At 55.3% G+C, this 23,390-nt stretch overlaps 2 protein-coding genes across 2 annotated transcripts; both read left to right on the top strand.

The window, feature by feature from the left end:
• Positions 1-650: 650 nt before the first annotated feature.
• On the top strand, positions 651-16,427 carry KLK15 (kallikrein related peptidase 15). The gene is made up of 5 exons (XM_053659675.1): positions 651-740; positions 13,937-14,151; positions 14,459-14,742; positions 14,862-14,998; positions 15,586-16,427. Exons 1-5 carry the CDS (start codon positions 651-653, stop codon positions 15,736-15,738), a joined length of 879 nt encoding a protein of 292 aa, XP_053515650.1. The 3' UTR covers positions 15,739-16,427.
• A 1,742-nt stretch (positions 16,428-18,169) lies between these two features.
• LOC119052016 (kallikrein-1) lies at positions 18,170-23,148 on the top strand. The gene is given in 6 exon segments (XM_037148998.2): positions 18,170-18,229; positions 18,231-18,297; positions 19,971-20,130; positions 21,344-21,630; positions 21,753-21,889; positions 22,944-23,148. Coding segments are annotated over 6 exon segments (867 nt in total). The 3' UTR covers positions 23,100-23,148.
• Positions 23,149-23,390: the final 242 nt, after the last annotated feature.

The following is a 23,390-nucleotide window of genomic DNA, read 5'->3' as shown; positions in this document are numbered from 1 at the left end:
GGAGCTTGGGTTCCAGTGGAGGAGACAGGAATAACGGACGAGCGAATCAATAAATACGTCAGAGGACTTTACGATGGGTAAAATAATGCCCACCAGCCAAGAGGTCCTGGGAATGTGTGATCATGCTTGAAGACTTTACAGATGTGATGACTTACAGATCCTGAGATGGAGTGATTATCCTGGATGATCTGGTGGGTCCAATGAGTCCATGAGGGTCCTTAGAAGAGAGAGGCTGCCCTGGTTGGTGTGGCTCAGTGGATTCAGTACCGGACTGCCAACCTAGGGGTCGCCGGTTCAGTTCCCAGTCAGGGCACATGCCTGGGTTGCAGGCCGGGTCCCCAGAAGGGGGCGCACGAGAGGCAACCACACATTGATGTTTCTCTCCCTCTCTTTCTCCTTCCCTTCTCCTCGCTCTAAAAATAAATAAAATAATTTTTAAAAAAGAAGAGAGAAGCAAGGCCATCAGAGTTAAACAAGGCAAAGTGAACTTGGAAGCAGAGGGTGGGGGGTGATGCCATTGCTGGCTGTGATGGTGGATGGTGACAATGACAGTAACAGCAGTTGCCACAGAACTCACCTGTCCCCTCTAGCCCTCCACTCCTTCACCATCGAGCTGGGCCTGCTCGGTCTTGAGGCCCACAGGCAGCCAGATGATCGAGTCCAGCCTCATCATAAAGCACCCAGAGTACGACAAACCTGTTGTGACCGACAACCTCATGCTCATCATGTTGAAAACGCCAGTGACTCCCTCTGTCACCTCACACAGCATGTCAGCATCACCAGCACTGCCAGCATCGCCTCCCAGTGCCCAGCACCATGTCTGGCTGGGGTCAGCTGGGGGATGGTGAACTTAGGAATGTGGGCGTGCTTTCCTCCTCTGAGGGTTTCCTGCCCACCCCGAGGGGCTGACCCAGAGCTCTGTGTCCCAGGCAGACGCCTGGATGGTGTCTGAGTTCTGCAATACCACCCATGCCCCTCAGACCACCACCCCAGCAAGTCCTGTGCTTTGTGAGAGATGAGGGTAGGGGAGCAGAAAGGAAATCCAGGGAGAGACCCGGGAGACAGCGACAAGGGGAGAGATCGGGAGAAAGAGACTGAGATGCCAGAACAAGAAGAAGCAAAGAAAGAAACAGAAATAAGCACAGGGAGACACAGGGAGGCAGGAACACACGCAGAGAAATACGCTGACAGAGAGATTCAAAGATGAAAGGCAAAGAGACATGGGAAGAAGAAAAAAAAAAAGATTACACAAAGAGACACAGAGCCCTGGCTGGTGTGGCTCAATGGATTGAGCACCAGCCCACAAACCAAAGGGTCATTGGTTCGAGTCCCAGTCAGGGCACACGCCTGAGTTGCAGGCCACATCCCCAGTAGGGGGCGCACAAGAGGCAAACCCACAATGATGTTTCTCTGTCTCCCTCCTTTCCCCTTGCTCTAAAAATAAATAAAATCTTTTTTAAAAAGAGAGAAAGAGACGCAGACAGACACACAGATTCTGGAAGCCACTGAAATGGAAAAACGAGACACAGACAGAACAACAAACCATTAGGACACCAGAAGCAGAATTAGGCGCAGCCAGAGCTCAGTGGGACCTCTAATGGGTATGTTGCTATTTTTTTTCTCTCTTTTTTCTGTTTCCTATCTTTCTCTTGGTCTCGTTTGGTTGCTTTCTGATCTCCCATCGAAGGCTACCTGTCTGTGTTTTGGAGTCTCTTCCTCTCTCCAACAACAGGGAGACTCTGGGAGACCCTTGGTCTGTAATGAGCGAAGTGTCTTCAGCATCTCTCGTCTTTTGGAAAAGACTCCTGTGTCCAGCTGCACATGCCAGGCATCTACACCAACCTCTGCAAGTTCACTGGCTGGATACAGAAAACTATCCAGGATTCTGAGCCACTTTCCCAGACCCCCAAGTATCTGCTGTTGAAGTCACTGAAGAATCTTGAGTTCCCAGCCCCCTCCTCCCTCAACCCCAGGAGTCCAATCCTACCAATAATCTTTCTTGTGCACAGTGCCCCCTGGTGGCACAATGTTGTTGACCTACCCTTACCAGTAGTACAAAAAGTTGATCTTTCAACGTTTTTGTCCCTTTCCCCAAAGCCCAAAAATAAAGTCTAAAATAAGCGCTGACTCTGTTCGAACTGGACTCCTGATTTCCGTTCCCATTCAAAAATTCCAGAAAATAGGTTCTTCTCCTTGGGCCTCAGTGTCCACATCTGGGAAATGGGAGTCTGGACCACAGGGTCCCATAGGAAAGAGAAGAAATGGAGATTAGAAGAAATGGATTCTGTGGACGCTGCCCAATTCCTGAGAAGTCAGGTGAGCACATGACAAATGAATGGGATTTTCTCGATTCAGTTATTCAGTTTTAGTCGGCCTATTTCCATTTTGTCTTCTTAAATGCATTTTCAGAATGTTTCGTTAGGACCTGTCTCAGGACCTGACTGCTGTAGCTAAAGACAGGTAGGAAGAATTTTGGAGAGGGTTGCTCTGGGGGAAAAATGTTGAGACCCAGGGGCAGAGATGGGGGGACTGAGGACAGAGACTGAGGACAGAGTCTGGTGGGTGTTCTTTTGAGCCTCAGGATCCTCAAAAATCCTTTCTTTTACTAAACCACGAGTGGCCCAAAGAGCAAGCACTCCCAGATACTACTTTGCAGGCTGGTGAAAGGGCCCCCAGAAGGGGACAGACAGCCTGCCTTAGGAGGTAATGATGCTGGAATAAATGTGAATTTGGTCCCCAGTTGTTGTGGCTCAGTGGAGTGAGCACCAGCCTGCAAATCAAAGGGCCACCAGTTCAGTTCCCACTCAGGGCATATGCCTGGGTTTGAGGGCCAGGTCTCCAGTAGGGGGCGTGGGAGAGGCAACCACACATTGATGGTTCTCCCTGCCTTCCCCCTGTCTCTAAAAATAAATTAATTAGTTAATTAAATATTTTTTTAAGAAAAAGAAAACAGACTGTGGGGCTGATCCTGAGGTAAGAGGTCAGTCATGAACAGCCTGGAACCTATGCTCTGAGCTGAGACCCTCACAGAGGTTGGGGTCCTCCCTGGGCAGAGGAACCCCGGTTTCTAGAAGAAAAAGAGGAGGAAATCTAGGCTCTTGGTACTACCACCAGGCATAAAAATTAGCAAACACCAAAGAAGGAAAGCCAGCCTGCCTCAAAGTGAACAGAATAAACAACAGATTTAGGGCTTTGAAGGTGGTAGATGTTAGAACTGTGATAGTGAAAATATACAGCAGCTTATGCTGGAAATGTTTAAAGAAGTAGAGATTCAAATGATTCATTCTACTAAATGCATCAAGTTGGATTCCTTTGCATCTTAATTTAAATCACCCAAATGAGCCCTGGCTGGTGTGGCTCAGTGGGTTGAGCGCCAGCCTGCTCAAGAAATAAATAAGGTGTTATTTATTTATTTTTAGAGAGAAGGGAAAGGAGGGAGAAAGAGAAAGAGAGAAACATCAATGTGTGGTTGTCTCACACATGCCCCATACTGGGGACCTGGCGGCCAATCCAGGCGTGTGCCCTGACTGGGAATCCAACTGTTGACCTTACAGTTCACAGGCTGGCACTGAATCCGCTGAGCCACACAAGCCAGAGCTGACCAGTAAGGTGTTGGCCAAAGGACCAGGGAGGATGGTGGGATCATTTAGTTGAGGAGAAGAAATATAAATATTATTTATTTGTTTGATTGATTTATTTATTGACTTTTATATATATATTTAAATAGACTTTATTTATTTTAAGAGAGAGGGGAAAGGAGAGAGGGAGAGAAATGTGAATGTGTGGTTGCCCCTCATGCGCCCCCTACTGGGGACCTGGCCTGCAACCCAGGCATGTGCCCTGATTGGGAGTCAAACTGACGACTCTTTGCTTCACAGTCCGGCGCTCAATCCACTGAGCCACACCAGCCAGGGCTATTTAAATTTTTAAAGATTGCATTTATTTCTTTTTAGCTAGGGGAAAGGAGGAAGAAAGAGAGAGAGAGAAACATCCATGTGTGGTTGCCTCTGGAGCTCCCCCTACTGGGGATGGGGCCCACAATCCAGGCATGTGCCCTGACTGGGAATCGAACCAGCGACCCTTTGGTTCACAGGCACATGCTCGATCCACTGAGCTACACCAGCTGGTGCTGGAGCCATTTTTCCATCTCATCTGCAGGATGGGTGTTGACAGCACCCACTAGGGACATCGTGTGGATTCCACCAGAATGTATTTATGAACTGCACAAAGCCGCCTCCGTCTATAAAAAAAGACACAACATCTATTATGCCTATGGCCCGAGCATTGTTCTAGCGCTTTCTGCACATTGCTTCATCCCAGGTCGGGTCGTGTGGGGAACGTTCTAGAGCCAGTACTTGAACCCACCTACTGGCTGAGTCCCAGTGTCCACTCTCAGCTGACCACCACTGCCTCTGTGCCCACACCAAGATCTTCAGCTGCTCCGTCCTGGTCACCCACTTCCCTGAATCTTCACCTGAGGCTGCTGAACTGGAGATGCCTGTGGAGTCAGCTGGGAGCTCTAGCTTGGTGACTAACTGCCCTTCCCTCCTTCCACTGGGGGTGAGGGGTGGGTCCCTATACAGTGACCAGGCTGGGTTCTGGAAAACTCCTTCCAATTCAGGCTCTGCTGCCACAAGTCCTAGGTTTTTAAGATGTAGATTAGTGTGTTTGTGTGTACGAAATTGCTCTCCCTGCTTTGGTGTGTGTGGTTAAAACTCAGCTATAAAATTGACATTTAAATGTACACAATTCAGTGGCATTTAGTCCATTTACAATGTCCCTGCTACTGTCTGAAACTTTGATGGCCCAGAAGATGACCCATCCCCAGTAGCTGTGACTCCCCACTCCCCCCTCCCAGCCCTGCCCCCCAGCCCCAAGCCCCCTGCACAGTCCCTGGCAGCCACCAATCTGCTCTCTGTCTCTCTAGGAGTCTGTGGAACGGAGGGAGAAACTTCTTGCACTTCAGTGACTCGGTGACCATCACTCAACACGTCATCTCTATACAGCACACCATCCTAGGCTGTCTGATTCACAGCACTGACACTTTCTTTGCATGATTTTTACAGCTCCGAAGATTGTAAGCAGCCGATAACCGTGCCAAACCACTTTTATCCGTAGACACGCAGATTCCGGCCCTTCCAACAGAGGTTCCATGGACGACCTTCCTCCCCAGAGGTAAAATCAATTTGCCTCCATATGCATAACACGTAACATCTGCCTGGATCCCACGTGAGCTCAATAAAAATTTTAATACCCATTCATTTAAAAGAAGGAGGAGGAGAAGGAAGAGAAGAAGGAGAAGAATAAGAGGAGGAAGAGGAAGAGGAAGAGGAAGAGGAAGAAGAAGGAGGAGGAGGAGAAGGAGGAGGAGAAGGAGAAGAACAGCCCTGGCTGGTGTTGCTCAGTGGATTGAGTGAAGGCCTACAAACCAAACTGCCACTGGTTTGATTCCCAGTCAGAGCACAGGGCTGGGTTGTGGGCCAGGTCCCCAGTAGGGGGCGCATGAGAGGCAACCACGTATTGATGTTTCTCCCTGCCTTCCCCCTCTGTCTAAAGATAAATAAATAAACTCTTCAAAAAATAACAAATGAATTTAAAAAAGAAGAAGAAAGAAAGTGTTTTGGTACAGTGGTGCAGAAGTTGACTGAACTGGGAAACATAAATGCCACAGAGATCAATGGGCCCCAGGGTGTTAGGGACCCAGCGGAGACACTTGGTCACCCAGACGTGCAGGACACGGTTACTGCCATGAACCGCAGAGTCGGGGTAACAATGTGAACAGTCTAATTTGGAGAGACTTCCGGTGTTAACTAGTTGACACTGTTGGTACCTGACCACTTGGGCCGCCTGAGCCAATAGATTCAATGTTTTCAAAGAGGCAAATGGAGATGCCATTTGGAGACTCTGGACGCCCCTATCGGTGAGTCACGGCTGTAGACCTTTGGCATTTGGGAGCCAAGCCCTGCCGTCTTCTCCAACAGCTTTTCCTTTTCAGAAACAGCCTTACCTCACTCCCTTAGTAAACACTGAAGACCTAACTGAAACAGGAAAAGACCGGTGTTTGTGCTGCCGGTCACATCCCGAACCCAATAAGCAGAGACAGGGATTGAATCGTTACGGGTGCTTTATGCCTCTGACCTGCAATTTGAGAAGAGGGTGAGTTATGTGCCCTAACGGACCATCTTGCATTTCCTTCCAAACCAGCCTTTTTTTTTTTTTTTTAACAGAGAACTAAGTGCCGTGAGTGGCTTTGAAACTCAGGGGAAAATAGATGTAAAAGCTCCTGTATTCTCACCCTGGACAGGTAGCTGTCCCTGAGCTGCTGGGTGACTGGTCTGTCTCTCCCTAGAACACAATGGTTCGCATGTCTCCAGCTGTGCCCCAGGTGGTCATCTGTCTTTTTCTGGGAGTGCTGAGACACACCTGCAGTTCCTGAAACAATAGCTTTAACACATGCATTACCTACTAGATGCATTAATACTTACCTGAAACTAAAATTTTCCAACTCTTGAGTCCCCTCTCATAACCATGGGTCTCCAAGCTACCGTGGAACCTGAGCTGCCCAGTAGGAACTGAGTGTTGTCTGACCCGGAACATCCCACAATTAGACGTGGTCTACACAAGTTCCGGCTTGCAGACCCTGACCCTGCCTCCCAGGCCCTCTTTTCTCTGATTTCCTGGTGCGCTAAGGCAGCCCAGACTGGGGTTTCCTGTTGCTCCTTCTATCCCAAGCCCTTCCCCATTTTCCTGTCTCCAGCTTTAATAAACATTCCATCTGTGTGTGCTTTGCTGTGCCCATACAGTCTTGCTTGTTCTGTTGCACTTTGTCTCTCAACAGAAATCTTTCCTTCAAGCAGACAAGAACTGAGGTCTTGCTGGGAACACTTCTAGTCAAGAAACTCACGTCCCAGCCCTGACTGGTGTGGCTCAGTGGCTGGAGCGCAGGCCTGCAAAACAAAGGGTTGCCAGTTGGATTCCCAGTCAGGGCACATGCCTGGGTTGTAGGCCAGGTCCCCAGTAGGGAGGAAGCTAGAGGCAAACACACACTGATGTTTCTTTCCCTCCCTTTCTTCCCCGCTGTGTAGAAATAAATAAATAAAATCTTTTAAAGAAAAAGAAAGGAAGAAACTTACATCCCAGCAAATGGAGTGCAGTCATGAGCCCATGTCCACATAATCCACCGATGTAGCTATAAAGGTTCTGTTCTTCTGGAGAACCTGACTGATACAGCTCTGTTTGGAGGTGTGGCGTTCTGAAGGTCTGTCTTTGGAGTGCACTTCCAGCTTCTGCCCAGAGCTCCATGCAAAGCATGGGCCACGCGTCACCGTCCGTTGTCACAAGGCCATTCGCCTCCTAGAACCTCTGCGCCTCTGCCGTCTTCCCTGCACAGACGCCAGGGGGAGCCTGTGAGCACACGAGTCCGACCCCGTCCAGCTGGAGCTCAGCACCGCCGCCAGCTGCGCAGGCCCTCAGTGCCTGGCTCACAGCGCAACATCGTTGCTCTTTCGGGACTCGGTGCAGACAAACAAGATGTTGGCAGGAGTTCCAGGTGCACGCTCCAGAGGTGGTCTGGATACCAGACTAGGCCGGAAACCGGGCAGGAGAGAAGCCCCTCCCCTCTGCTTTCTTGTCTCGGGAGTCTACGCCCCCAGTTCTCTCCAGAGAGAGGAGGAAGTTCAAAATAAGACGTCTTTTTTTCATCCTCACCTAAGGACATGCTTCTTGATTTTAGAGAGAGGAAAAGGGAGGAGGAGAGAGCAGGAGATAAACATCTGAAACAGAAACACCGATTGGTTGCCTGTGGCACGCGCTCTGACTGCAACCCAGGCACGTGCCCCGGCCGGGAATTGAATCAGTGACCTTTCGGGTTACAGGACCATGCTCCAACCCACTGAGCCCCACCAGCCAGGGTGAGACACAGCTTGTCCTGGCAGGGGGATCTCAAAAGACCCCCAGTGCCAGGCTGAGAGTGGGGGCCTGTCCAGGGGTTGTGAGGAGTCACAAAGAAGGGTCGTGGGCAGGGAGGGGCGGGGTCAACTCCAAGCGATGGGTGGAGGGCGCTGACTGGGAGGCGGGAGGCCAGGGAGGAGGCTGGGGTGAGCGTTCTGGGGGCACAGGAGGGGGCCTGAGCTACAGCCAAGCCACGGGGACAGAGAAGAGAGAATGAGGGAGAGAGAGGCAGGGACAGGAAGGACGGGGCTGCAGACCTTTGAGCCGTAGGGGTGAGCAGGGACAGGGTGGCCCGAGTGGAGGTGGCCGCATGACTAGGTGGACGATGGGGTTGTCTCTAAGAGAGGAAACGTGGGAGGAGGAAAGTTGGGGGAAAGAGAGAAACGAGTTAGAACACAGTGAGGGAGAGGAGCCTCCTGGGAGTGGGAAGCTGCCCTAGGCAGGAGTTCAAGGTCGCGGTTGGTGGTTGAACCACAGAGGCTGTTACAAGACTCCGGAGAGGAGGAGGTGGGACTCGGGGTGTGGTTTAGGTGAAGGACACAAGGGGAGATGGGCAGGAGGACACTGATCACCCAGGTCCGACTCGCCACAGTGGGAGGGAGTTGGGACACGGATGTCACCACAGGGCGGGGGCAGGGCGGAAGGGCGGGGTGCCCTTCCAGTAAGCCAGAGGACTTTGGGTGTGAGCTGCCATAGTTCTGCCGTATTACCTGTGAGGGTCTCTAGGGCCAGGGCCCCCAGGCAGTGGCCACTGACCTCCTAAACAGTCACCCCCTGTGGTAGCCCCTTCCTGCAAAGGTAATGGCCTTCCAGACGTGAGGTGGGACCTACAACAGGCCCCGCCCTTCCCTGGGTGATCTGAGGTCAGTCCCTCCTCATCTGTGCCTTCTCATTAGTTGAACAAGCCAGGAGAGACTCTCCACAATTGCTTGGGGCCCTCTGGGGTTCTGAGGCACTGTGAGACAACCCCAAATTCCCAAAGCCTTGGGTCATCTTCCCGATGACCTCCAGCCTCCTGAAAGCAGAATCCAGAGTTCAAGCCTCAAAACCCAGAACCAAGACTCCAGTCTCCCAGTCGCTCAATTCACACTCCTGAGTCAAGGTTCTAGGAGTCTAGGAATTATGGCAGCCCGGCCCGAGTCCAGCCTCTTAAATAGACCAGGCAGGTGTGAAGGGACTGTGCACTCCAGAGTCAACCCATGAAATCTCAGAATCAAGACCCAGGCTCCAAACTTCAAAATCCAAAACCTACCATTCATATTCCAGAACCCAGTCTTCACCCAGCAAGTGTGAAGGTGTCTAACCTCCAGTGTTAGAGTGAAGATGCCAGAGTCCAGACGTCTAGTTTGGGCGCTAAGTTCAAAGGCTCAAGATCTCAAATCCAAGTCTGAGAATCATCACTCCAGGACCAGCCTCCAAAATCCGGACTCCAGCCCCAAACGCCAGGACACAGACTACCCCGATATTCATGCTCTAGATTTCAGGTCATGATTCCCCAACTCTAGAGCCTCACATTCAGAACCCGAAATGGGAGAACCAGAATCAAAGCCCCAGAATCCAGAACCCAGAATCGAGAGGTCTGGTCTCCGACATCCAGAGTTGGGGCATCTGGACCCAAAACCCAAGACCCAGAATTGGAGACCCAGATTCAGAATCCAGCACCAGGGATCAAAGGTCCAGAATCCAGAACTGGGGGCTCAGAATTCAGAATTGGGGGTCCAGAACGGGGACTCCAGGTCCAGGTCCAAGATCTAGGACCCCGCTCCAGGCACAAGAAGTGCGACTCTAGAATTGACATTCTGCACGGCAGATCCCCAATTCCAGATTATAGGCTCCAGAATCCTGGCTGCATATTTTGACCTCCCATCTTTCAACTCTTACCCTAGGGCCTCCTCCCCCTTGAGAACCTGCCAGGGAATTCCTCCTCATAGACTCAGACAGAAGTTTCAGCTTAATAAATGTTTATTAGGTCTCGTCCCCCACCCCACCAGCCACCTAGGCGTCCAGCCCGTAAAGCTGACTGCCAGCCACCTCCCACCCCGCCTCCCTCAACCTCCCCAGGCCCCAGGTGGGGCTGGAAGCTTATAAATTCAGGCGCTCAGGTGCCTATTCCCCTTCTTCTGGCATCCAGGCTGCCCCCGATGCTGCTGGAGAAACCTGGAGGGGGTGAGATCTTTGGGCCCAGAGTAGAGGGAGGGGGTTGAAGGGAGACACCGTCTGCCCTGAGGGGGGAATGTCAAGGACATCTGAGTAGGTCCAGAGGGACCTCCTTCAGGTTGAACCCCAACCCAGAAAGGTGCAAGAAGGAGCTGCAGGGGGTAAGAAGAGGGAGTGAATAAGGAGGATATTCCTGAAAGAGCTTCTACCCACAGCAAGAAGAGCTCGGGTTCCGGTCAGCTCAGCACAAGTCCCTGAGGCGTGTCCTGTGCCAGGACTCAGGCTGGGCAGTGCAGGGGACCCAGGGAGAACCCTGCTAGGAAGCAAGGTCTTCCCAGAAGAAGTAGGAGCTGAGCCTCAGATTTGGAGGATGAATGTGGACGTTTACCAGCAGCCCTGGAGATCCCCTCGGGGAGTTCTCCGTCTGGGAGGACAGACAGACCCCGAGGCGGCCAGGGGAAGTCAGAAAAGGCCGAAAGCAGGCAGTGGACCTTGAAGGGAATGGCTTATGGGGAAGGAGGAACAGCCCACACAATATCGTGGAGGCGTGAAATCGCAGGAAGGAGACATGGAAGAATCTAGAAGGCTGTGCTTTATGAGACCCAGCCAGACAGGCTGGGAGGTGGAGAAGTCACTCCTGTCCTCTAAAGCGTGGCTGGGGGGTAGGGGGCAGCTGGGACTTTATCCTGGGGTCACTATGAGTCACCAGGGCTGTGAGCAGGAGTGGGGCGGGGTGAACTCCAGGTGTAGAAAGACCCTGGGAACTCAAGTGAAGAAATGGCCTGTGGGGAGGGGGTGGGGCAGAGAACCCAAGAGGCTGCATAAGAGACTGGTAATAGGGTCCAGGGCGATTATATCCTGAGCCAGGGCCTTAAAGGTGGAGAGAGATCCAGGGTCAGGTGGGGTGGTGCTGGGGTCTGAGAGACTCTGGGGTCACTTAGGGGCGACTCCTGAAGATCGGCAGACCCTTCGGAGATGGGAAACCCAGGAGGAAGAGCAGGCAGCTGAGGGTGGGTGCGAGGATCGAGGATGGTGAGAATTCTCTCAGGCAGCAGGTGGGGTCACTTTGTGCCTGCGGGGGGGTCCGGATGGGGGCAGAGGGCCCAGCCTCACCCCAGTTTACTCTCTCCCCTCCCCAGACTTCGGCACAGCCCTGGTCCCTCCTCCACGATGTGGCTTCTTGTCTTTGCTTTCTTCTTGCTGAGGTCGGCAGGTGAGGTGGGCCCAGGTCAGGTGGGGGGGGGGGAGGTCTGTGGGAGTTGGGGAGCCCTGCAGCTGTCAAGGGTCCCCATGCCACGTGGGGGGCGGGGGGGACACAGACTTGGATTTGAGGCCCAGGGCTGCCTTTCTCTTGCTGTGCGACTTTGAGGAATGACCTCTCTAGGCCCTGCTCCTTTCTAGTGACCGGGCACCTCTCTGAGAGGTTGCCCAGCTGCCCCAGCGCCTGGCCCAGGGGAGGGTCCCGGAAGGGTTGCTGGCGTTGCTGGGTGCTCAGTACCTGGCCAAGCTCGGCGCTCAGCACCAGGAAGGCTCGTCTGTCCCAGTGAACATCTCTGTGCGGTGGGGGGTGGGCCGTGGCTCGGAGAGGGGTAGCCACGGGGGCCAAGGTGACCCTAGGCGGCAGGAGAACTCCAGACCAGGTTCATCCACCACCCATGGAAAAATTCACTGTAACCTGATGCTTCTACTTGGGAGGAGTGGAGGGTGGACTTGCACTAACTCAGGACCCTCCCTCGCCCCTGGGGGCCGGTCCAGCCCTGCCCCACCCCCTCTGCCAGCGTTCCCCTGGGCTCTGTCTCTGCTTTCTCCTTCCAGTCTCCTTCCAGCCTCCTTCCAGCCTCCTGCCTGCCTGCTGCACCCGGCTGAGGCCTCTGCCCTGCTCCGGCTTGGACTGGCCAGTTGCGGCCTCAGTGTCCAACTGTTCAGCCCGAAACCCTCTGCCCTTCTCCAAAGAACGACCTCACCCTTCCCTCGTTAAGCCCCTTGTCCACCTCATCCGAGTTCCCTCCACCTTGCCAGGGCCCTTGGCCCAGTTCCTAACCCTAGCAGGCAGAGTGTGGGCACTTGGTCTTGGCTGTGCAAATCCTGACCAAGCGTGGAGGTGACTGTGTGCTTGGCTGTGACCTTGAGGAGGCATATCCATGTTGGTCAGTGTAGTGGGGCGTGGTCTCGTGATCTTGAAACGTCCCTGTTGATGTCCTTATTTGTGGTGCCGTTCATGGGGGCTGCATCCTGCTCACGTGTGTGATCTAGGTGCCCACATGGGAACCCTGAGGAGTGAGTGACCTTGAACACCAAGCAACTGACTTGGGAGCCAATCCAGCGATGGATAAATATGTCCTGTCCTAACCAGTGTGTCCAGCTCTATGTCCTTGACCTTGAATGCCCAGACCTGTGTCCAGTTGTTGCCCTGGGGTCTGATCTAGCTGGTCCACACCTGAGTGCTGGTCCTGTGAATCTCCACCAAGTGGCTTGGGAATGAGTCAGCTTTGACCTTGACTCTCTTTATCTGGATCTGGTCATACATCTGACTTACATTGGCTAAGCTTGTGTCCCCAGCCTGAACGTCCATGTGTCATGTCTGCATAAATAAACCTACGAGCCCTTTGTTGAAAATAACCGATATTTATGAAGTAGTCACAATATGTCAGGCATCACACACACCCCTGCTTATTTAGTCCCCACAAAAATCCCATATTACAGATGAGGAAACAGAGGCCCAGAGAAATCCAATAGTTTGCTCAGGGTCTCTCGGATATGTCTGGACCCGGTGGGCATGGGTTACTTTATCATTCCAAATTTAACCCGTGTCTGTGGACACATTTTGGGGGGCCTGAGTGCATAGCAACATCTCTTCACGTGTACCTTCATTTTTTTAAGATTCTATTTATTTACTTTTAGAAAGCGGGGAAGGGAGAGAAAAAGAGAGGGAGAGAAGCATCAGTGTGTGGTTGCCTCTCGTGCGCCCCCTACTGGGGACCTGGCCCACAACCCAGGCATGTGCCCTGACTGGGAATTGAACTGACGACCCTTTGGTTTGCAGGCCAGCGCTCAATCCACTGAGTCACACCAGCCCACACCAGGGCTTTACATGGACCTTTACTAAAGACCCCCACCTTGTAGGTCCAGACCCCACATGCAACCGTGAGCACCTGTGACCTAGTCTGTGCAGACCCACCGTAAGGATGGAAATTTGGGCCTGAGCTTCTATGTGCAAATCTGTATCTGTGAATGTGCGTGGGTGTGCGCACACGCCCATGCCTTCACCGTCCATATTCACACACACGTGTGCCCCCCTGTGCTGTGATTCTGGAAGCTGCAACCTGTGCGCGCACAGTGAGTTCAGCTCCCAGCGCCGTCCCTGTCGGCTCCAAGGTCTGGAAGACCAGTTGTGCCTGTTTGCCTGCCCATGACCTTGTGTGGTCAAGCCTGTGCCCCGTCTGTATGACACACGGCATTTGGCTGAGATGTGCAGACTCTGGAGCCAAGACTGTGTGTCATGCAGAGCGAGCGGTCACATCTGTTGGATGTCTGTGACAGCTCAGTGACCTTGAGTGGCTGGACTGTATCCATCGTCCTTATCTCCGCTGCCAGTCACAGAGGACTGCTTGCCCTCTGGCCCCTTCCTTGTCCTCGCTCTCTCTCTCCCAGAGTCCTGTGGTAACCAGGCACAGAGGAACGGTTCTGAAGAAAATAAGCAAAAGTTGTAACAGCTAGAAAAAAAGAAGGCAATGCTTACAGTTCACTAACAGAGACACCTTAGGAAGTTTCGGGGGAGGCACAGGGGGGAAAAATACAAAGTGAGAGGAGTTGTGCAAGAAAGGCCTAGAGCGTGAGGAAAAGGACTCTGTCCTCAGAGACGCCCCCTCTGTCTCCGCTCCCAGCGGCCCAGGACGGCGGCAGCGGCCCGCCGCCCGGAGGGGAGGAGTGCGTGCCCCACTCCCAGCCTTGGCAAGTGGCCCTCCTTGAACGTGGACGTTTCAACTGTGGCGCTTCCCTCATCTCCCCGTACTGGGTGCTGTCCGCAGCCCACTGCCAAACGCGGTATGAAGGCTGGGCTCAGGGTGCTCAGGGGGCGCTGGGGGGCCGGGTCTAGGGGTCTGAGGATCTTGGGCTCAGGAAGAAAAGAGCTGGAGCCTGAGAATTGAGGTCCAGGTGTGCGCGGGGTTGTGGACGCTTCGGTCCCAGTGTGGAGGGTGCGGGGAGGCGAGGGCCGGAACTCTTGGCTTCGGGGCTTTGGAGAGAGGGTAATGGGACGTCCAGATTCCCGAGGGGGTCACGAGTCCCAGGCTGTCCGCTCTCTGATTTTCCCGCCTGCTCCCTCCGCCCTCCGATCGCGGGCGCCACACAGCAACATGAGGGTGCGCCTGGGCGAACATAACCTGCGCCAGCGCGACGGCACCGAGCAGCTGCGGGCTGTGTCGCGCCTCGTCCCGCATCCGCGCTACGAGGCGCGCAACCATCTCCACGACCTGATGTTGGTGCGTCTCCAACGGCCTGCGCGCCTCTCGCGGCAAGTGCGCCCCGTGTCGCTGCCCAAACGCTGCCCCCAGGCCGGCGAGTCCTGCGTGGTGTCCGGCTGGGGCCTGGTGTCTGACATTGAATCTGGGGCCACAGGAAGCCGAGAGTCACCAGGTGCGTGAAAGGATGGAGCTGGACCTTTCGGGAGCCTAATCCCTCCAGGGCTGTGGGGCGGAGGCCCCTGCAGGGCCTGGGAATCAATGGATTCACTCCAAGTTCACCGTCCTCCCCAGTGAACCTCCCAGATACGTTGCACTGTGCCAACATCAGCATTATCTCGGCCGAATCTTGCAGCAAGGACTACCCCGGGCACCTGAGGGACACCATGGTGTGCGCAGGCGTGCGCGGGGGAGGCACCAACTCCTGCGAGGTCAGAGCCCGAGCGGCGGCCCCGCCCTGGGGAGGGAGGGGGACGCTTTCGAGAGTTGAGACGCGGTTAAGTTTGGCTGGCTTTGCGCCAGAGGCGACCCTAGGGATAGGTCTGCGGACGGAGAAGGAAGACCAGGCAGAATGGGCGTGAGGTTGGAGTCAGTCACGGTGGACGGTTTGGGTTGGGTTCGGAGGAGGGAGGGGGGGATGGCCCAGGCTGGAGCTGAGAGTGGGAACGGGTTGGCTTTGGCTGTCGATGGGAAATAGGTTGAATTGGGGATTGGGTCTAGTTTATTTGGGGCGCAAAAGACACGGCACTGGACGGGTGTGGGCCCGGTTTGATCCTGAATGGGGAAGACGTAGGGGTTGGAGTAGGGCAGGCTTGCTCGTGGACTGGCTGAGCCGCGTTGGGATGCGCTGGGCCGGGGTTAGGTTGGCTTGGGTCCCCCTGGGTTGTATGGAGCTGCGATGGGGTGGGGTGGGGTTTTGGCTGAGATCCTGACCAGTGAGTGCTTAGGACCGGGACCAGGACGCTGCGTCTGGAAGTTCTCACTCAAGCTTCCTCTCCCCCACCCCTCACCCCCGCAGGGTGATTCCGGGGGACCCCTGGTCTGTGGAGGCGTCCTGCAGGGCATTGTGTCCTGGGGGGATGTCCCTTGCGACAGTACCGCCAAGCCTGGGGTCTACACCAAAGTGTGCAGCTATTTGCAGTGGATCAGGGACACCACGAAGAACAACTGACTGCGTTGCTCTACCCACCCCCGCCCATCGTCCCCCTACCCTTGCCCGCAAGTCCTCACGCCCACGCTGAGCAGAAACTGCCCAGGTGGCGGCGCCGTGCCGGCCTGGGGCAGAATCAAGCCAAGACCCCATTTGTCCCAGGCTCAAGGATGTTAACCATCCGGGTGCTCAAGGTCACCTATGTAACATCAGGTTAACGGCACTGATGTGAGTTTGCCTATAAGAGTTTCTGGGACTTTCTCCTGGGGGTGAAGGGAAGTGGGGAGCAGCGACCCGGTACTCCACTTCGCTCGGCCTCAGCTTCCCCCTTCTGTGAAAGAGCCATCCTTGTATTGCTCACCTCATAGGGTTGTAAGGGTTAAATGAGGAAATTCATGCAAACTGACTCAAATAGGGCCTAGCACTGGGAAAATACTTTAGATCTCTGAACCCCCAGCGAGAGAATCCAGCACACACTCGATGATCATCGATGATCAAGAATGACTCCGTTTCTGCCCTGGCTGCTGTAGCTCAGCAGACTGAGTGCCGGCCTGAGAGTCAAAGGGCTGCTGGTTCGAATCTCAGTCAGGGCACATGCCTGGGGTGTGGGGTCAGGTCCCCAGTGAGGCAACCACACACTGATGATTCTCTCCCTCTCTTTCTCCCTCCCTTCCCCTCTCGCTAAAAATAAATAAATAAAATATTTTAAAAAGAAAAGAACATCTTTATTTTCTTCATGATTTAGTTTGGGGCTTCCTGGTAGCCTAGGCAAAAAGGCAAATACTCTCCTTTCCTTAGGCAGCTTCCTAACTTACAGCAGAGACTGGGACCCTGTGAGCTGCTTTGATTGTACTAAAGAGTCAAAGGAACATGTCAGAGACCTATGGCTTTACCACAGAGTCTGCCGGAATCTAGATTTCAATTCTCCTCAGAGACCCCCAAAATGGTATTGGCAAGGTCCCTGAATGTTGAAGAACTGAAACCTGGCCCCTGAGACCGAAATCTTTTTTTTTTTTAATTCTTTTTTTTTCAATATTTTATTATTTATTTATCTTTAGAGGGGAAGGGGGGGAAGGAGAGAGGGAGAGAAACATCAATGTATGGTTGCCTTTTGTGCGTCCCCCTGCTGGGAACTGGCCTGCAGGGAACCGGCCTGCAACCCAGGCATGTGCCCTGACTGGGAATCGAACCGCGATCGTGTGGTTCGCAGGCCCGCGCTCAATCCACTGAGCTACACCAGCCAGGTGAGACTGAAATCTTTTGTTGGGAGAAGGCGGGATTAGAACTTGTGATGAGGATGCTCTTTGGAGGCAGGTAGTCTGGGACTCCTGGGACTTTGGAGGGCCTGACCCTGAGCATCAGATCTGGGGAACAAGGAGTCAGGGGTCCGGTAATGGGACCCCAGCATTGCTCGGGGGGAACAATGGATTTTGACGTGCCAGGGAACATATTCAAGGAGACCACTTACGGGGCCACACTGGACATGGCCCTGCCAACACTCCTACTGGAAGGTTAGGCAGAGGGCCTCCTTCCAATGTGAAGCAATGTGTATGACTTTGGAAGTGGACTGCAATTCCCTCCTCATCTCCTTTTGGGAGAGGCTTCTTGTCCCGTGTGACTGCTTTTTGACTGTTTCTTTCTGCATACGCACACTGAAGAAACATAGTTTAGAGTCCCATGCGCAGGTCCCCTTTGTCTGGGACCCCAAGTCTAGACTCGGGGAGCTGTGGTCTTGCTTTGCTGGTCTGCTGCCCATTTGGACTCCCTGTCATGGGAGTAATAAAGGCTATGTCAGCTTCATCCAGTTCTCCTTGTGGGTTTTTTTTTTTTCTGGTTTATCTGAACAAGCCGTTGAGATCCCCGGGCTTGACCTCCTTGCTTGCACTACGAAAACTTCATATTCTTGGATCTGGGGGAGCTGGAATTGTCGTGCATACGCTAAGACTTTATTATGAGAGAGACAATAGATTTGGAGGCCTACATCCTGAGCCCGGGAATGCAAGAACCAGTGCATTCTGCAAGCCACCGCTTATATTTCAGGGGGATCTGGAAGCTGAGAAGCTGACATCTTGGCTGCAAGCAATGCAGGGAGAACACTGCGTCCTGGGGTATGTGGTCTTCCTTGGGGCTCAAGGAATATGGTGCTTTGTATTGGGGGAGGTCGGTGATGCCCCTACTTTCCTATTTCTGTCCCCATTCGCTGCCTCACCTACCCTCACTGGCTCTCTGTCCCTGAGAGCAAGGCCCCAGGAGCTGCTGGCCCTGCCCGGAGCTGCTGGCCTTGGCCCCAGGAACACTTCCAGCCCCGTGGAGGGCCCACAGAACAACAGGTGCTTATTCTCATGTCCCTTCCACAGCTGAGGTGGGAGGAGGTGCCCAGCGCCCAGGGAGCGGGGGCAGGGCCTTGGCTAGCCTCAGGGTGCCGGCAAGGCAAGGGAGGGGCCCCAGGGGGATGAAGGCTTTTAAAAGCTTCTCGGGGAGGCTCCTCAGCTGCCGGTTCACCACCTGCCTGCCCCCTGCACGCCTCTGCCACCATGTGGTTCCTGGCCCTGTGCCTTGCCCTGTCCCTGGCAGGGACTGGTAAGACAGCGGGGAAGATATGGGAGGGGAGAGGGCCCTGACACACCCAATATAATATAATAATAAATCCCTTCCCTTGCACCCAGCACCCCAGCCTGCACCCCTGCACCCCACAGTCCACCCCAGACCAGGGCACCAGGCTCTTTCTGATCTTTCCCATTCCCACCCCTAAATCCCACCCCAGCCCGTCATCCTTCCCACCCTCTCCATCGCCCTCACTCTCAAACCAGGTCCTGCTCCCTCTCAGAAGCCCCCACAATATTTTATTGTCCCTCATCAGATCCTGCCCCCGTCTCTTTTGCCAAGAGAGCATCACGAGCCGTCTCATCCTCTCTCTTTGGAGGATTCCGCCTCTTCCAATGAGCCCCCCGCCCCACCAGACCCTGGGGCCCCAATCACCCCCTCTGACCCCCGATCTCTGTGACCCGGTGATCTGGCTCCTGCATCCCCAGGGCCCTCTCTCCCTGGAGGTCTTTTCCATCCAGCCGTCAGCTCTCAACCAGGCCCTTCCAGGCCCTGGCATCTGCCCCACCCCCACCCCGAATCCCAGGTTCCTCCGAATTCCACCTGATGCCTTCGCTTCTTCCAAAAACAGACTTTCCGGTCCTTCCTGGTTTGGAGGCTCCGGGAATGTCTCTTTCTCCCCTGAAACCTCCGGGCAGCAACCCCAGCCTTCTCCTCCAGGAAAAACAGGCTCCTTCCTTTCCCCGTGGGATTCACAGCCTCCCTCCAGCTCCAGCCCCTTTCCTCCTGCATCCTTCTGTTTTTTCTGGGATGGCTCCCCTCCCCCGGGGTCCCGGACACCTTTCCAGCCCAGCTGTCCCACCCTACCCCCCTCAGGGGGCCCCAACATGGGATGCAAAAGCCGCAACTCGTGGGCCCTCCTGGCGACCCCACAGCTGCTCGGCCCCCCGATCTGCCTCTTTCTGCAGATCGGAGACGCCCGGTCCCCTGGTTCCCCATCTCCACGAGATCACCTGACCCCAGAATGATTCACACCGGCTCTTTTTCCTCTAGACCCCCCTCCCAGTTCTGACCCCGACGCTGTCCCTGGGTCCGCACCCCTCTTAGCATGTCACCCCTGGTTCACAGGACCCCGAACCCAAGAAGCTGATGCTTGTTTTCACTCTTCGGCTTGTGACCTCGGGTTCTCCCACCTCTTCCAGCCCCAACCAGGAACCCCAGTCACCCTAAACCCCCCAGGCGCCCTTGGCCTCTCAGACCTGATTCCCCAACTCCACATGCTTTCAGAACCCCCAAGAGCCCAGCCCTCCAAAAGGCCCTAACTATTTCGTCAGCCTGGAAGCCGCTTCACCCTCCGAGTCCTTTCCCCTCAGCCTCTGAGCTGCTCTTTCGAGGCCTTTCACCTGGGTTCCCCCCTCAGAATCCACAGCCTCTTGTCCCGCAGTCCGAGACCCCCGGCCACCCCCACAAGCCCGGCCGTCATACCCAGCATCTGCTCCAGGTGCCCCCCGCCCCCCCACACTTGTCTCCTATCCTGATCCCTGGGGCCTGTTCTGCTGTCAATGGAATGTCTCCCCACCCAGGACGAGCCACCAGCCCGCGGGCTCAGAGTCTCCGGAGTGCTGGGTCGTTCCCGACAGCCTGCTCCTTCGCCCCACCCACGGCTCCCTCTCCTGGCCCTGCGCCCTGACTCAGTGCCCTCCCTGCAGGCGCTGCACCGGCCATCCAGTCCCGGATCGTAGGAGGCTGGGAGTGTCAGAAGGATTCCCACCCCTGGCAGGTGGCTCTGTACCACTACCACGACTTGCAGTGCGGTGGCGTGCTGATTAACCCCCAGTGGGTGCTCACCGCGGCCCACTGCATAGGCGAGTGAGTAGGGAAGTAGGGGGAGTGTGTCTGGGGAGGGGACGTTGGGGCTTCCGCGTGACTGGGCAGCCAGCACAGTCCCCTGGGATGACCTCAGGGGAGGCTGAGGGACCTAAGGCAGAAAGGGAAGGTCGTGGTCCAGGGTCCCAAGGAGAGGGGCAGGGCTGGGCCTGGGTGATGCCAGCGAAGCCCCCCACCTCCCCGCACTGTGGCTGCCTGAGGCTGCCTCTGTCTCTCCCCATGCCGCTGTCTCTCTGTCTTCCACAGTTCTGTCTGTCTGTCTCTGTAGCTGGCCCTGTTGTGTCGCTCTCTGTGACTGTGATGTTGTCTCTATCTCCCTCTGTCGCTTGCCTGTCTCTCTCTGGGTCCCCCTTCTATCCCTGTAGGTCTCACCCTCCAGCTCTCCACACTCTCTCTCTGTCTCTCTCTGTCTCTGCCTCATGCCCTCTCCCTGTCCCCAGGCTGGGACTGAAGGGGATCCCCAGAAAAAGGGGATGGTTGTCCGCAACATTTGGGGGGGGGGGCTTCTGACACTGCCCAGCCCCACCCTTCAGGACAATCCACCAACTCCAGGGGCTCCCTGGGAAAAGCTGGGGTCAGCCGCAATTGGGAGAGGGTCATGGAGGAAGAAGGAAGATGTGAGAGGAGGAAGGGCAGGAGGCCGCTTACCTTGGGCTGAGGGCCAGGTCACCCCCCGCCAGCTGGGGAACAAGCCCCACAGCCCCAGCTGCTGCCTGAGCTGGTCCAAGGCCACTCCCCCCCCTGCCCCGCCCCCTCCTGTCCTCACTCCCTTTTGTCTCCCACACTCCGACCCTCCCTGGCCTCCTGGGCTTCCACGTCTCACTCTCTCCCTCTTCCCTTCCTCCGTTCCTTCCTCTCTTGGTCCGTGCTCACTCGCCTCCCTTATTCTGTTCTTTCGGTCCTGCACCCTTCCATTTCTGATTCTCGCTGTCTGTCTCCTCCACACGCCACCTTTCTGCCCCCTCCTTCTCTCCATTCTCCCTGTTTTTCTCATTCCCTGAAACTTTCAAAGCTCACTTCTTCACCCCCTTTCTCTTGGTCCCTGGGTCCGCCTTTCACAACCTTTCTAAATCTTCCACGTGTGTCTCCTTGTTTCTCTCCTACTCTTTTGGGACTCGGATGCTGCCCTGCCGCATCTCCCTTCCCCCCTCCTCTCTCCTCATTCCCTTTGTCTCCACCCCCCACCTCTCCCCAGAAATTACCAGCTCTGGCTGGGAGTCCACAACCTGTATGACGTCGAAGACGACGGCCAGTTCGCCCAGGTCAGTCAGAGCTTCCCGCACCCCCAGTTCAACCTGAGCCTCCTGAAGAACCACACCACCTACCCGGGAGAAGACTACAGCTACGACATCATGTTGCTCCGCCTGGAAGAGCCCGTGCAGATCACAGACACCGTGGACGTCCTGGACCTGCCCACCCAGGCACCCGAGCTGGGGAGCATCTGCTATGCCTATGGCTGGGGCAGCTTCACCTCATACCCATGTATGCCAGCCTGCAGCCCAGACTCCGGGGTGTAGGGAGGAGGGGCTGGGGTCGGGACACCTGGGCCTCAGGGAGGAGGGCTGAGGATCCAGGCTACAGCCCTATGTCTCCACGGCCCATAGTCAAGTACCCAGAAAACCTCCAGTGTGTGGACCTCAAAATCCTGCTCAACGAATATTGTGCCAAAGCCCACCCAGAGGAGGTCACAGACGTCATGCTGTGTGCTGGATACCTGGAGGGCGGCAAAGACACCTGCTCGGTGAGCCAGCCTGGTCCCTCCTGGGCCCCAGAGTGCCGGGGGACTGAGCTCAGATTCTGGGCTGGGGCTGAGAGTTCCCCAGGGCTGCCCAGATGTGCGCCCCCCCCCCCCGCAGTGCCTCAGCTCGCCCCCTTCCCACACCCCCCTCCTGGTGTCACGTGCACTCCCTCTCCTCCACATTATAATTCATCCCTTCCTCCCGTTAACACTTATTCACAGTCCAGTCAAAAGCCCCGGGGCAACTGAGAACTGTCTTGGGCTCGAGCTGCCTGTTCCCCGCTCAGCCACAAGGTGGAGACAGGGATTGGGGTGTAATTGTATTGTCATTAATATCAGAGGCCGGAAACCTGAGAAGGTGCCGGGTGAAAACACTAACATCCACCTTCCCTTGAGCTCTCAGAAGCAGGTTTGTATAGGGGGATCGTGGGGATTTGGGGGAGGACTCCTAGGGGGAGCATGGAGGAGCCCGTTCTCTTGGGCGTAGGGGGAGGAGGAGCCAACCGGGAGGCACGCTGCTTCTTCCCAAGCTCCTCCCCTGGTTCTGCTGTTATCTCTCCTTCCAATTAGCTTTCCTCTCTTACCGGGACTTCTGTGGTGTGTGGCCCGGAAGCTCTGTATCCTCTGGTGAGAGAGCAGAGGTATAAACCATTGGCTCTCAAGTGTCCTTGGTTAGGGGAGATAAGGTCTTGAGATTGTAAGTTGCTCCAACTGTTTGGACTTGTTTCATTTTCTTGTCTCGGTTTCCCCAGCCCCCTTGCCCAGGAATTTCACGAGCTTCTTACTATCCCGTCTCATAGAGAAAGCTGCTTGGGAGAGGTGACATCTGCGATGAGCTCTGAGGCAGGAGGGTCCTGTCCTCCTGGGCCCTGCCCACGACTCACAGAAACTGGACCCTGGTGTCCCCTCCCCATTGGCTAGAACTCGACCCACTGTCCCCTCTACTGGAATCCTCCCCACCTTCTTCTGGGAGTGACTCCGGACACAGGTCCGCAAACTGACCTCACTCCCCACTCCCTTCTCCGCCCCCACCCCCCGTCTCCCCTTCGTTCTGTAGGGCGACTCAGGGGGCCCGCTGATCTGCGACGGTGTGCTTCAAGGAATCTCGTCATGGGGCCACACCCCCTGTGCCCGACCCAACAAGCCTGGGGTCTTCACCAAAGTTGTGTCCATGCTGGACTGGATCAAGGAGACCATGGCAGCCAACTCTTGAACGCTTCCGCCCTCTCCCTGAGCCCAAATAAAACCTGATATGCATCAAATTCGCGTGAAGCTCTGGTGTCTTTTGGCCTTCCAGATGCAGAGCACCTGGTAGCCCGGGTCCCACCGGGGCCAGGCTGGAGCCTGCCCAGCGCTCCCCGTCTCGAGGCAGGAGGCGCACAGTAATGGACAGGGGGAGAGGAGGGGCCACGGTGGGGCTAGACACAGGTGCAGACAGGCAGAGAGCGGAGGCAGGGACTGAAGACCGGTTCCACGTGCTGGGCCCGAACTCTTAGCACCTCCA

Source organism: Artibeus jamaicensis, unplaced genomic scaffold (genome assembly GCF_021234435.1).
Source record: "Artibeus jamaicensis isolate MK-2021 breed Jamaican fruit bat unplaced genomic scaffold, CSHL_Jam_final scaffold_804, whole genome shotgun sequence".
NCBI lineage: Eukaryota > Metazoa > Chordata > Mammalia > Chiroptera > Phyllostomidae > Artibeus > Artibeus jamaicensis.
This window is presented reverse-complemented; position numbering and strand designations above follow the sequence as displayed.

Excerpts from the sequence above, each read along its gene's own strand:
- KLK15 (XM_053659675.1), top strand. The coding sequence starts at position 651 with ATGATCGAGTCCAGCCTCATCATAAAGCACCCAGAGTACGACAAACCT. Across the intron at positions 14,152-14,458 it reads GCAGCCCACTGCCAAACGCG|CAACATGAGGGTGCGCCTGG; the intron begins GTATGAAGGCTG and ends GGCGCCACACAG. Across the intron at positions 14,743-14,861 it reads AGGAAGCCGAGAGTCACCAG|TGAACCTCCCAGATACGTTG; the intron begins GTGCGTGAAAGG and ends CGTCCTCCCCAG.